Genomic DNA, 13,482 nt, shown 5'->3' on the forward strand with positions numbered 1-13,482 from the left:
TATTTCTGTGCAGTTCTGATTGTTTTTTTCAAAACCAAAAAGTAGTACAGTCCAGGATTCAGGGGATAAACCCAGATACATCCAAACAAAGGAGGAGGTTTGCTGCCACTACCTTAAGATTCCACTGAAGAGTAAAAAAGTATTTGCTTTAACTTCGGGTAAAGTCTACAACTCTATGGAAATTGCAAACTCAAGACAGGGAATCTTACCAGCTTTGCACCAATTGAACTGATGGTGTCCTGAGAAGATTATCTGGAAGAAGACTTATTTCTTTCATTATATTTGCCAATCTCACAGGCAACTCTTGCCGCAGAAACATAAATGAGGTCTTTTCACAAGCATTCACAGATCCTGAAACCAAAGAGTGGGAAGAGCAGTAAGTAGAGGCCATAAGGCAGGGAGAAACACAGAGGGAGTTATTTGGCAAGTGGTAGCATCACCATATGACAGGGCAAGGAAGAGGAGGCAAGGGACAAGATACCCTGAATGACCTTCCAACTCCTACCCTTCCAACCACACTGTACAGCAGCAATGAGGATACTTTCTTATCTCCATTACTCACATCTCCCATCTTAGAACTAAGACAACCTAAGCAAGCCTAAGCAAGTCACAGGGTCTAATTAACATAGGACCTGCAAAAACCTATCCTATGTAACTTGTTGTTGCTATCATTAAAAAAATCTGTTTCTTAACTCTAGGTTTATGAGAAGAACCTCTCTAAGAAACAGTGGAAATTTTGACATGTTCACAGGAAGATGCATTGATTCCACGCAGAACTACTACACTAATTGCCATAAGCAAAGAGTAAATGTAGAAGAATCTTTCAGGCAACAAAGCAAAAAATACCAATGCCTGTTCAGCAATCATCTTCAAGCTTCTCCCCCAGCAGGTCCTATTCAATTGTTTGATTCCTGGAAAGCAACCTGCTTCCTCCTCCACTCCTATCTCAAGATGCTAAGCAGAACAGCTGTAGAATCTCCTTTGGCAAGCAGTTTCATTTAAGTTAAACTAAAAAGCCCTGTTATTTCAGTAATGCATTTTAAACTCACTGATTTAATCTTGCTGTTTTAGCAAGAGACATCCTTAGCAAAAACTAGATTGTCAATAGCAGGAATTATTGTATTAAAACATTTTCCTGTGAAAGTTTAATGGCATACTTGGGAACAAGGCCAAATTCACCCCTTAATCACACTACAGTCATTTTAAAGTAAAAACAAAAACCAAGAGCTCCGAGCCAAACAAAATTGCCACTGTAAACCACAAGTTCAAAATACCAAAAGATACCATGGTGGTATCTTTCAAGCCACTAGTGATCCGTTAGTGACCAAACAGCACTCAAAATGCTGAAGATAACTTTGCCTACTCCAAGTTTTGACTTTATTAGTTTCCCCCGTTTCCCCTTAGCGCCCCCATATGAGAAGGCAAAGTTAAATGCCTGACTTTGAAATTCCTCTGCAGCCTTTCTAGAGAAAACCAGGAAGCAACCATCCGAGGAAGGCGAAAGTCGATAGTCACTTTGGTAAACAAACCCCACATCATATTGTACTCACGCACTTTACACGTGCTCCAGAGTTTGTTGTTGACGAAATGAATGTGCCATTGGTGGAAACTCCTAAGCCAGTGGCAAGGAAAACATTCTCTGAAACACTGGGCCAGTTATAACCTGCTTCCCCTATCAGCACGCCACTTTTATGCAATCATCATATGCAAAACTAAGCATTTATCAGCACTCTGCAGAATTCCAACGCGACTCCCAGAGGTGTCAGCACACTCGCTTCCCACCGGAGCTGCGCTCTTCCGAAACGGCCAGGCTGCGAGCGCGGAGGTGCACACGGGCGCTGAAAAGCGACGGGTCATTCCGCCCTCGGCCCCGGGTTTGTTTTTCAACAATACACGGCAAAAAAAACCTCACACGCTTCCAGTTATCTCGCCTGCCCCTGCACCTGAGCAGAAAGATCCATCCGCGAGGAAGGAAGGAGGCGCCTAAGGCGCCCGGGGAGAGACGTTGAGTGGGGCGCTCAGAAAACAAGAGGGCGTCCGCGCGGGCCGGGCCCGGCCGGGGTCAGCGGCCGCAGCTCCCGGCTGGGGCTGCGCAGGAAGGCCCGAGGTCCGGGCCGCACTCACCGAAGTCCAGGAACTGCTTCATGGAGAGCGGGGACGGTGAGAAGCGCGCGTAGAAGTCCACTTGGCCCGGAACGCCGCGTTCAGGCGCCGGGCCGGAGCCCGAGTCCGAGGTGAGGCTGCGGCTGACGCTGGGGCGGGCGGCGCGCAGCCCGGGACTAGGACCGGCCGAGGCGGCTCCGCGCAGCAGCCGCGCCAGCCTCATACTGAGCCCCGCCGGAGGAGCCGGAGCCCCGGGCGCCAGGTCCCCGCTCCGCAACTCGTCCGGGTGGTACGTGAGGGACGTGGCGGCCTCGGGGGCGGGGAGCCGCTGTCACCGCCGCGGCCACCGCCCCCTTCGCCGGAGCCCGGCCCCTCCTCCGCCGCTGGGCGGGGCCCTGGGGGGGAGGAGGCGGGGAGCGCGCGCCGGGCCGCCCCCGAATCAGAGTCCGGCCCCACGCGCCGCGGGGCGGGGCCCGGAGAGCGGCAGGGCGGGCGCGTGCGCCTGGAGGCCCGGCGCTGTGTAGTGCGCCCTGCCACGCCCTTTGGGAACAAAACCCACCTTCCTGCTTCCCCAGCCATTCCAGCCTCAGCCGAAAGGCTCAAGGGCGGGGCCTGGCTCAAGGGCTCCGCTTCCAGGCGCCACGGTGTCCTGCTGTGAGCGTGTTCCAGAAACCCTCCTCTGTGATGCAAGCCCAATATTTTACAGGGGAGGAAACTGAGACCCAAAGAGTTTCAGGAGCAGACCGTTGCCAAACAGTGGGACAAAAGTACGAATGGTGATCACTGCAGAGTGTGGCCCTAAATAATAGCACAACGACCGGCCGTCCCAGGGGAAAAGAATTGGCAGCCCAACTTGAAGCGTTATCTACAGGCATTCTCGGCCTGGGCAGCAGTGTATTAAAAAAGGCTCCCTCCACTCCGATTGCCCTTCTCTCTGTCCTCTTAGCGTCACAGTTTGGTTGCCCCATCCTTTCCAGGTTTCTAAATATAATATAAGACTAAATGTAATAATACAAGACTAGAGAATTTCTAATTTTGATTCAATCCCTTAGAGTTGCAAAGGCTGAGTCACAGTGAAAATTACCACTGTCCCTTCTCTCCACTGCTACTTCCCCATATTATCGAATCACAGTTCTTTATAATGTCCTAGATGCAACAAAAATACTTTTCCATGGGTGTGTAGTTTATCAATTTTATTGTATAATTATACAATAAAAATTTTATATGTATATATTTATATGTATAGATATACTATATATATGTATACATACATATATGTATATATATACGTATATATGTGTATATATATCCAGCAGTTACTGGTATAGAATAATTCATTTCTCCATATGGTCAGTTCTTGAGTTGTATAAAAGTATATGTATAAAGAATGAGATGAGGACTTCCCTGGTGGCACAGTGGTTAAGAATCCGCCTGCCAATGCAGGGGTCACGGGTTCAATCCCTGGTCCGGGAAGATCCCACATAACGCGGAGCAACTAAGCCCGTGCGCCACAACTACTGAGTTTGTGCTCTAGAGCCCACGAGCCACAACTACCGAAGCCAGTGCGCCTAGAGCCCATGCTCTGCATCAAGAGAAGCCACCGCAATGAGTCCATGCACCACAATGAAGAATAGCCCCCACTCTCCACTAGAGAAAGCCCGTACGCAGTAACAAAGACCCAACGCAGCCATAAATAAATAAATAAATTTATTTTTAAAAAAAGAATGGGGCTTCCCTGGTGGTGCAGTGGTTGAGAGTCCGCCTGCCGATGCAGGGGACACGGGTTCGTGCCTTGGTCCGGGAAGATCCCACATGCCGCGGAGTGGCTGGGCCCGTGAGCCGTGGCCGGGCCCGTGAGCCGTGGCCGCTGAGCCTGCACGTCCGGAGCCTGTGCTCCGCAACGGGAGAGGCCACATTGGTGAGAGGCCCGCGTACCGCAAAAAAAAAAGAAGTAGGATGGTCTGAGGCCTGGGGAAAGGTGAATGGAGGTAAGGTGGTGAAGTAACCCGTGTTCTGTGCATGCGCAGCTGAGCTACGTGCTTTTTCATGGGATGCTTGTTCAGAAAATGGAGGGGTTAGTGTGATCTGAGGGTGGAGTGTTTTGGCCTTCTGATGTCAAAAGGTCATCTATCCAACACTGCAGAAGGCCCAGTTGAATAGTTGGTGGTCTGAACCAATATGAACTGGGCAAGACTAGCTCCATGTTCCTGAAAAACAACTTTTGAAACCGTTACTATAGTGATCCATACGTCAGAGGTGTTATCTGTTATCTATAGGGGGCGGTTAAAGGAGTCTTGGGATATATTGTCTAAGCTATGTGAAGCTTGAAGGGTGTACAATCTGTAGGAATAGTTAAGGTAGGTTTGATCAGTGAAGGCAGGTTACATATGATTGATTAAGCAAGTTATAGTTTAAGGGATCTGTTGACTGCCCTTGCTTTCATTATCCCACAGGTTTAGCTTGAGGGAGAACATTGACCACTTGGAAACAAGTGTAGGTGGTTGAAGGGATGGGGTGGAAGCAGCAAACATATTTTCCAAAAGTGGTGCCTCTAATAATTCTTTCAGGTATCTGTTAAAATGGTTGTTGTTATGATTTTGGTGACAATATCTTAGAGGAAGCAGTATGAACATGACTATGAGATATGTAGAGAAAGTAATCAGAGGGTGGTATCTCTTTTATATGTTTGCTGCCCCATCAGCCATACTCTGTACCCTCCAAATGTGGCCTTCCTTCATCCATTCTATGAATATTTGTTGAATGCCTAGGTACCAGGTCATGCTCTAGGTGGCTGGGAATAAAGCCATGGGCAATTCAGATAGGATCCCTTTCACATATGCCTGCTTTTACAAAGCATATAATGCAAAGTCCAACATGGTAGAAGAATTTTACACGTTGTCTTCAAATATTAGCCTGCTCCATAAAAGAAAGATTAGGTTTGTTCTGAGTGGCCCAGGCAGCAGATGGAAGACTTGTGGGTGGAAACTGTAGGGAGCCAGATCTGACTCACACGTGGAAAAACTTTGGTTACAGCCCTTTGACTGTGAAATGGGCAACCTTAGAGGAGGAGGGGGTTCTTGTCAATGACTGTTAGAGTCTGGAGGACAGCATTCTAAGGACACTGTGGGGAGGATGATTAGGAAGCAATGTGGTGCTATGAAAAGAGACTGGATTCTGGTGTCAAATCCTGGCTCTTTCGTGAACTGGCTATGTGGCCTTGGGTGAGTTACTTAACCTCTCTGAGCCTCAGCCTCCTTACCTAAAAAGGGGGTATAATATCTGTCTCACTGGGGGTGACTGTAACATAGATAGTTTAGCCATCTGTGTTAGCACAATGCCCAGGACATACTAAACACTCAAATGCCCTCTATTTTTTTTTTTTTATCATTACTGGTGGTTTTTTAAAGTTATTTCCTTATTACGGTTTGATCAGAACCGCTCACATACATGTTTTGCATGAAGCCAACTTTACCAAAGATTTGGTAGAAAACAATTTACAATGGAATATTAGCCATCCTTAAAATAGTCCCTCAACTACTCTGTGATTCTGCCGCAGCCTCCAGTCGTTTTGCCTTCCTCCTTCTCCCCTTCCTTCCAGATCACTCCTTGAGCTCTAAATTCTTCTCACACTATCATGCACAGTTTTATTCAGCTTCCTCAGCCCTGATTTGCAACTGTGCTGTTTTCCACCCGAGCATGTCGAGGTGCTCAGCTGAACATTAACTTGTGTGAAAGCACAGAGGCCGGGCAGAAAGCTTGAGATTTATCATATCAAGGTTCTTTCACTCAGAAACCAATCCAGCTTTTCTTTTCTCCAAAGTATATTCACCAAGCTTCCACCCAATATACAGAGAATGAGTATATAAAAATAGATTTAAAATTACATCAACTTTTCACTTCTTGGTCAGAGGCTTAGGGTCCAGAAACTGGAGAGAGCATTAGATTTTTTTCAGGTATCTGTTAACATGACGGTTGTTAAGACTATAGTAAAAATATTTTAGAGGGAGCAATATAAGCATAAGACTGTAAGATACGGGATCAAAGGTAGAAAGTGATCAAAGGGTGGTATCTCTTTTACGAACTTTTACCAAAGGGCTGTATTATTTAACTATGTACATATAAAGTATAACTGTAATGTAAGGCTCTATAAAAACCTGTATAGCAGACTTGGGCGGGATTCTCTAAATTCACTGAGATTTTATGATTCTTGTTGGACTGATTTGACTGAAAATCATGGAAACAAGCTGGACTATGTTCACCCTGTCTCCTTTACCCTCTGGCTTCATGGGGCTCAGAGGATAAGAGGAAAGTTATGACTATTTATTCTCCTGCCCCTTCCTGCTGGGCCATTATTTGCGTCCCTCTTAAGTGTGGCCACAGCTCCCTCCCCATGCCCAGTGAGCCCTAGAGGTGGTACCAGTTTCCTTCTCCTGTTAATTGGGGGTGCTTCACGATCCCTGTCTCTTTACTCTGCCCACACCTCTGTAAAGAGTCCCTTCACACACTCTTCTGTTTCCCCTTTGGGTAACGCTACCATTTCCTGTCCCAGAACCCTGATGCTTTACAAAGGTAACTTTCAAACAAAAGATAAAAAGCATGATTTTCATGCAACTACAAAATGAACACATCATCGCATTGTGTACGTTTAACATCTTATGATTTTATCAATTATACTTCAATAAAGCTGAAAAAATAAAATGAACACACCCAAATTTTAATTAACACATTCATTAAATGAGGGAATCAGAAGAAGTATTACAACCAGTTCAAAGGAGAAGCCAAAAAATAGGATTACAGAAACGAATTTGTAAAGGGCTGTAAAACTGGCTTTTCCCCTTAGGAGTCCGGAACCCTCCACCTCCACCTCCACCAGACAGAACGTATTTGCATGGATATAGGCAAGAATTATTTGCATTATCAGTTACCTACAATTTACATAGTTATAAATAGCTCAAAGGCAGTGAGTCAGAATCAGACACCCTAAGAAGCTGTGCTCTGATTAATGCATGGTATTTCATGCATTAGGCATGATTTTCCCCTACCTACATTTGCCTTCTTTCTTTAAGAAGGACCGTCATTCAAGTGATAACCTGTGCAGTGATGTGGAGGCCATCCTGTTCACCAGGACTTGTTTTAGAGAAATCCCCGTATTTATCTGGCGTAGGTATTTGATAGGCTGCTGGAGTTGAGAGGGAGATCCCCAGGGAACGAGTAACACAACAGCCCTGCAGGAAGCTAGGAGAGGAATCCACTCTGCAGAGCTCAGGAGGAGGGGAGGTGGCATTTGCAAAGGCTGTTTCACAATGAGAGCGCTCCCTGAACCCTCAGTAAAGCTCACTAGAAAAAGAAAAAGATGGTTGAGACTGGGTCTTTGGTGCCTTTGTGCAAATTGGTGGAAGGGGTGAATTTTGCATGAGAATTGGGGGCAGCATTTGCACTTGAGGAGCCTAAGCAGTGGTCGGGTTGAAGGGGACTCTGAGGTCGAAAACCCCTAAGAGTTTACAGACCTGACAGAACTCTGGACCTGGACAAACTGGAATTTGCCATTTGAGCCAATTCTGGGGGCAAGAAGTCTGCTGATGTCTGAATTATATATGCCATCAGCACAGTTCAAGTTGTTCCCTTTAAAATTTTGTTGGGGGGGAGGGCGTCCAAATTTCTAGTTTCACCACCAATTTCCCTTTATTTCTTTCATTTCTTTCCTTCTTAGGTTTCTAGCTGCCTAGTTCTGGGGTTCACTCATTCTGTAAATGTTTCTTTAGACATGCTGTGTCCTGGGCAGGAACTAGTTTAAGTTCTGGGGATACAGCATTGTACAAGACATCCAGGTCCCTGCTGTCATGGGGCTTCCGTGATAAGGGGAAGAGACAGAGAATAAATATATAAGATTATCTCAGAGAGTGCTACAGGCTATAACAATAATAAACGAGTGTGTGTGTGTGTGTGTGTGTGTGTGTGTGTGTGTTGTATGGAGGCTGAGATTAGGACCTTCAGAGGCCCTAAAAAAAAAAAGATGTTAATGTGACTCCTCCCATCATGAGCCTCAAAAAATCCAATCATTGCTACTGCAAGAAACAAAACAGAAAATCCCTAAGCTTGTTGGCCTTCATTCATTCATAATTCAGTGAAAAAGTCATTAGGTGAGACTTTGGATTATGATTGCTATGATTCCCTCAAAACACATAGCTGGCTACAGTCATCACCTCAACTTGCAAATAACCACGGGCAAGGCACAGAGTTAAGGCCGAGGCGCGAGTCTTTTGCTTCCTGGACACTGTCCTGTCCAACCCCCTCCTCCACTCTCAGGAGGTCAACTGAAAGGCTTTTTCAAAAGGTCCTTTTCCATTTGTTCTGCCTGTGGAGGTGCCCCCACTGTCTGTTAGGAAACTATAACTTAAGATTCTGTAAAAAGCTTGGATCTACAGCCATGTCCTCTTCAGAACAATGTGAGTTGCCATATTTCACTGATACTTAGATTTTTTTTTTTTTTCACATTTTAACACTTCACAAATCAATAAGGTCTTACAATTCCCATCAGAACAGGTGTTGACATTGCCTATGTTTCTGATCATCAAAACTTGCAGACTGGGTATCAGCTGTCTGGAAGAAAATCCTGAACACTGAAGCGCCCTCTTAAGAAATGCTGTGGGGCTTCCCTGGTGGCGCAGTGGTTGAGAGGCCGCCTGCCGGTGCAGGGGACACGGGTTCGTGCCCCGGTCCGGGAAGATCCCACATGCCGCGGAGCGGCTGGGCCCGTGAGCCATGGCCGCTGAGCCTGCGCTCCGCAACGGGAGAGGCCACAACAGTGAGAGGCCCGCCTACCACAAACAAAAAACAAAAACAAATGCTGCATCACAATAGTATTTTTTAGAAAAGACATTATTCTGAGCTAAAGGTTAATATAAAGAAGGTTATATTATAAAGGTTATAAGGTTATATTATAATAAAGGTTATATTATAAAGAAGGTTATAATATAAAGAAGTTCTTGGAGAATCTTAATTTATTTCGCTTACTTTTTCCTATTATATGTACAAGGAATCTGATTAAAATCTGTCTAAATGTACCTAGAGCTGTTACTAAGATAAAATCTTAAGGGATAAGAAAGCATTGTCATTGGCGACCTTTTGAAATTCTTACTAGGAGGAATATCAGGAGACAAACTGTCTCTAATGCAACTGGTAATTGGAATTGAGATCACCTGGGGAGGGTACAGGAAGCCAGAGACAATCCCTCACAGCAAAAATATTTAAGGCATGACAATAGTGGAAGCCAAAGAAAAAGCGCTTTCAAAAATAAGGGAGCATTCGATATTGTTAAATATCCTCCAGCAGTCAAGTAAAATGAGAACTGAGAAGTATGCTTTAGACTTAATAACCAAAAAGTTGGTGGTGGCTTTGGAACAAGTGGCTTCATGAGAACAGTGATGAGGAAGTAGAGATGATAACTCTACTTATAAATAATAACTCTACTTGTAAATAAATACAGTCATTGGGAAGGACCACTGTGGAGTTGGTTTATTTATATATTTTACAATGGGAAAGTCTTGAGTATGTCTAACTGCTGGAGGTGAGGAGCTTATGAAGCAAGCTGGATATAAAGAAGAGGGAGAGCTTAAGTGCCTGAATAGGGTCCTGGAGGACTGGAAGCGTTGCCTTAGATGGGAGGAGGGACACATCTTTGATTGGGATGCGTTATCAGTATGTTTAAGAAATGTGTGGAATTGATATGGGCAGACCTGGGCTGGAATCAAGGCTCCGCCACTTTCTAAATGTGTAACCTTGGCTAAGTTGCTCACTCTTACTAATGATTACAGCCATTTCTCTTTCCGTGGCATAGGCACTGACCAATGAAGCAGTTATTTTAACAGAGAATGCCGAGGCCGTATAGCCTAGTGGAGAGAACATTGTGTGTTAAATCAGACCAGGGCTCAAATCTAGTCAGGAAATTGAGAAAATCCTTATAAAATAATTTGCATTTTGTGTGTGTGTGAAGCAGGAGGTATAGTGTGCTTGAAGCTAAAGGGAAAGGTGGGAGAAGCTCACTGGATAAACCATCTAAGGAAAGGAAATTCAGAATAACCACGTCTTCTTTTGATAATCCTTCTAGAGATGCGTTAGGGTTGACGGATTTTACTTTGTATTAAGCAGGACTCTTGCAGACTCAAGTACAGAAAACCTAGTTCAAACTTCCTTAAATAAAAGACCATTTTTTTCTCAAGTCACTGAAAAACTCTTCAAGTGGTACATCCAAAGCATCAGTGTGTCCTGCCCTTCTCTTCCTCTTTCTTCCTCCCATATTTCAGCTCTGCTATTCTTGGTGTTGGGTTTCTTGTGAAGCTTCACAAGGCTGACTCCCTGCATTATTTTGGAGATGGACAGAGTAGCAGCAGGCTTTAGTCCCTGATGGGCAAAAGCTCAGTAGTGAGCACCCCTCATTGCTCTAGAAAAACACTAGGATTGACTCTGGCCAGGCTGGGGCCATGTTTCCAGCCCTGGAAACTGGAAGTAGGTGTGGAGAGGTGGTGGTACACACACACCTATACCTATCCAACATCAGGGACTGAATTAGAAGAAAGGGAAACAGCAGATTCTTTCATCTGAAGGGATGCTGGGCAGGTAAAGAAACAACACATTATTTCCATGTTCTGCAGACTGGTATTGTGTTTTCTTATGAAACACTGCGATTTAATGGAGACATTCAGTCCATGAAATGTGACATTCTCTCACAGAATAATGATTTTTTTCTCTATTTTTATTCCCTTCATTTCCAGATTATTTAGGTCAGATAATGTGCATACACATTTCTACCCTCTTTTAGAGGAGATTTAGAAAAAAGAAACAAGATTCACCTTGATGTGATGTATATCTTGGAGAATCAGGTTGATCTTAAAAGGAATAAAAGTATTTTCAATCCAGCATTAGCTAGAAGAAGGCAGTTACATCCCCTCTATGTATTTTCTTTTAATTTCCTAGATCTTTTACCATTTTCTTTGGGTGAGTGACCATATCAGTCGGAATTCAGGGCATAAAAATAGAAATCATTCTAGATAGTGCTGGCATGAAGGGAATTGATCCAGGAAATTACATGTATACAAAATAGACTAAAGTAGGCTCTAGCCTGGGCCTCTGAGGATAATTTCTAGAACGATGACCCATCTGGGGATTTCTGGAAATTGAGGAGAAGACAAATACTTGTAGCTTCAATCCACGGTCGAAAACAGCAGAAAAGAGACCACCACCAGTCAATCCTTCCTGATACTTAAAGCTAGAAGACAACACTGAACCTCCACAACCGTGTCTGCCTGTAGAAACACCCACTGAGTCCACCTTGCAGATCTCAAATGAAGGAATATATAATTCATAGACTCTAATTCACGTGCAAAATCCCTAGCTGTAAGAGAGTCTGGAAAAGTATTTTTAGCTTTCCAGCCCTTCTAACTAGAAGAAGGGTGGAATAGAGGTTGGGCAAGCCAATCCATAGGTATCTACCACAATGGGCTTAGGCATCTTATTCATTTGTTTTCTGGCAGGAGTAGTTGGGTTGTTTGTGGTGGCAACAGGCAAAGGGAAACTGAAGAATTGTTGCTGCTTGAGAAAGGAAATGTCAAATTCAAAAACTTAACTCTTAGAGTTAGCCTGACCCTTACTTCAGTCTTTTTGTTTTGTTACTGATTTAGAGAAGTCACTATAACCAGACCAACATATCACTGCTTCTGTGGGTCAGCCACCAGAACTGGCGGATTGCTCCCCATTCCGTTGTAATGGGATTCACTGTAACGGGATTTTGCTTCTAGCAGGGCAGGTGTCTTGAAGGCGTGACCCATAAGAGTAGCCTAAAACGAATGTTATCTATCCTGTCAAGACAGTGAAAGCTATAGACTCACATATAACAAATACTAAAATGTGCCCTGATTGCTCCTTATCCACAAGTCTGAGGATGTTAGGGGGTTGGAAATTGTATAAAGTGAGTAGATTGGTGTCTATTTCCTAGAGGCCTCCTAGGTTATAATACTGTTTACTCCATATACCGTTTTATAGATGAGGAAATTAAACCATTGGGGGTAAGTAAACTTGCCCAAGGTCACACAAGTAGGAAGTGGCAGAGAAGTAACCTGAACCTTGAATGAAGGTCGGCTCCATAGACCCTTGCTGCCCAACGTGTAATCCGTGGACCAACAGCATTGCAGCACCTGGAGCTCGTTAGAAATGTTGGCTCTCAGGCTCTTTTCCAGGCTGTCTGAGGCAGCACCTGCATCTTAAGATCCCTAGGTGATGCTCAGGCATGTGAAAGTGTGATGAGGACGGCTCTTAACCACCTTGTTGATTTAAGACTTCCGAACCAGGGTGGCTTTCTCAGTTTGGTAAGCACCCTAGAAGTTGTTCCATCAGCAATTTGATGACACCATAGAATCAAACAGACCCCCAGTTTTCCTAGGGAAAAGTGCCTTTTTTTTTGGACTTTAACAAGGTCTTTCAGTCGATGCATTGTGACATGTGCGAGGGAGAAATGGGAGTTGTTCCAACTGTCCTTCCAATGACAGACTTGGTCTAATGTAAGTGATGTAACTCAAGCACGAGGTGGGCTCTGTGAGCACATCCTCTTCTGCATAGCAGTAAAGGTATAAGCAACAAAGCTACAACATGCCTTCCCATTACAGGAAACCAAAGAATCAATAGTGTGGGTGAAGAACTGAGGAAGGGTTCCCAAAAAAATAATCCTTTCTTTTTACGCTCTTCCATTTCAGGAAAAAAAAAAAAAAAAAAAAAATCAAGAAGAATCAGTACATAGCAATTTCAAGATGCCTACAGACTGACTTTGTGTGCGTGCTCCCACCCCAACCCGCATTCTGGTCATTGTATTAAGGGCTTGAAACAACTGAACACAGAAGTAAGGTCACTCTTGTTGTACAAAATGACCTATGTTGGTAAGCAGTTTAAGAGTTAGGCTCCCAGTATTTTTTAGTTAGTTACGGGTACTTGGACTTGCAGATTATAGCTGTAACAGGTAAATCACAGGGTATGATAGACCTTGAAGAGTGAGGAAACGAAAGGTCAGTGACAGTTAAAACTATGTTTCCCCATCTGTAAAATGAGGAAGTAGAACTAGATTTCCATGCTTCCTCCCTCCTATTTTAACATTTTATGAATCTACGTAACAAGTGTGATTATAAAAATAGCTAACATTTGGGCTTCCCTGGTGGCGCAGTGGTTGAGAGGCCGCCTGCCGATGCGGGGGACACGGGTTCGTGCCCCGGTCCAGGAAGATCCCACATGCCGCGGAGCGGCTGGGCCCGTGAGCCATGGCAGCTGAGCCTGCGCGTCTGGAGCCTGTGCTCCGCAACGGGAGAGGCCACAACAGTGAGAGGCCCGCGTACCGCA

At 44.7% G+C, this 13,482-nt stretch overlaps 1 protein-coding gene across 3 annotated transcripts in view; it reads right to left on the reverse strand.

Annotated features, from left to right (window-relative positions):
• The window catches only part of PDK1 (pyruvate dehydrogenase kinase 1), a 38,035-nt gene extending 35,559 nt beyond the window's left edge, over window positions 1–2,476 (reverse strand). Inside the window, exons 1-2 of one of the 3 annotated variants that reach the window (XR_004350746.1) lie at window positions 2,125–2,463; window positions 210–351 (exon numbers count right to left, since the gene is read on the reverse strand). Coding sequence is in view for 2 of the 3 variants with exons in the window: in XM_032637606.1 (XP_032493497.1) it covers window positions 210–351; window positions 2,125–2,326 (344 nt within the window). In the remaining variant the exon portion in view is untranslated. Of the gene's footprint in view, window positions 1–209; window positions 352–2,124 lie in introns of all 3 variants that reach the window. The other 2 variants (XM_032637606.1, XM_032637608.1) reach the window with 2 other exon arrangements.
• Between the last annotated feature and the right edge of the window lie 11,006 nt (window positions 2,477–13,482).

The sequence above is a fragment of the Phocoena sinus genome, chromosome 7 (assembly GCF_008692025.1).
Source record: "Phocoena sinus isolate mPhoSin1 chromosome 7, mPhoSin1.pri, whole genome shotgun sequence".
Classification (NCBI taxonomy): Eukaryota; Metazoa; Chordata; class Mammalia; order Artiodactyla; family Phocoenidae; genus Phocoena; species Phocoena sinus.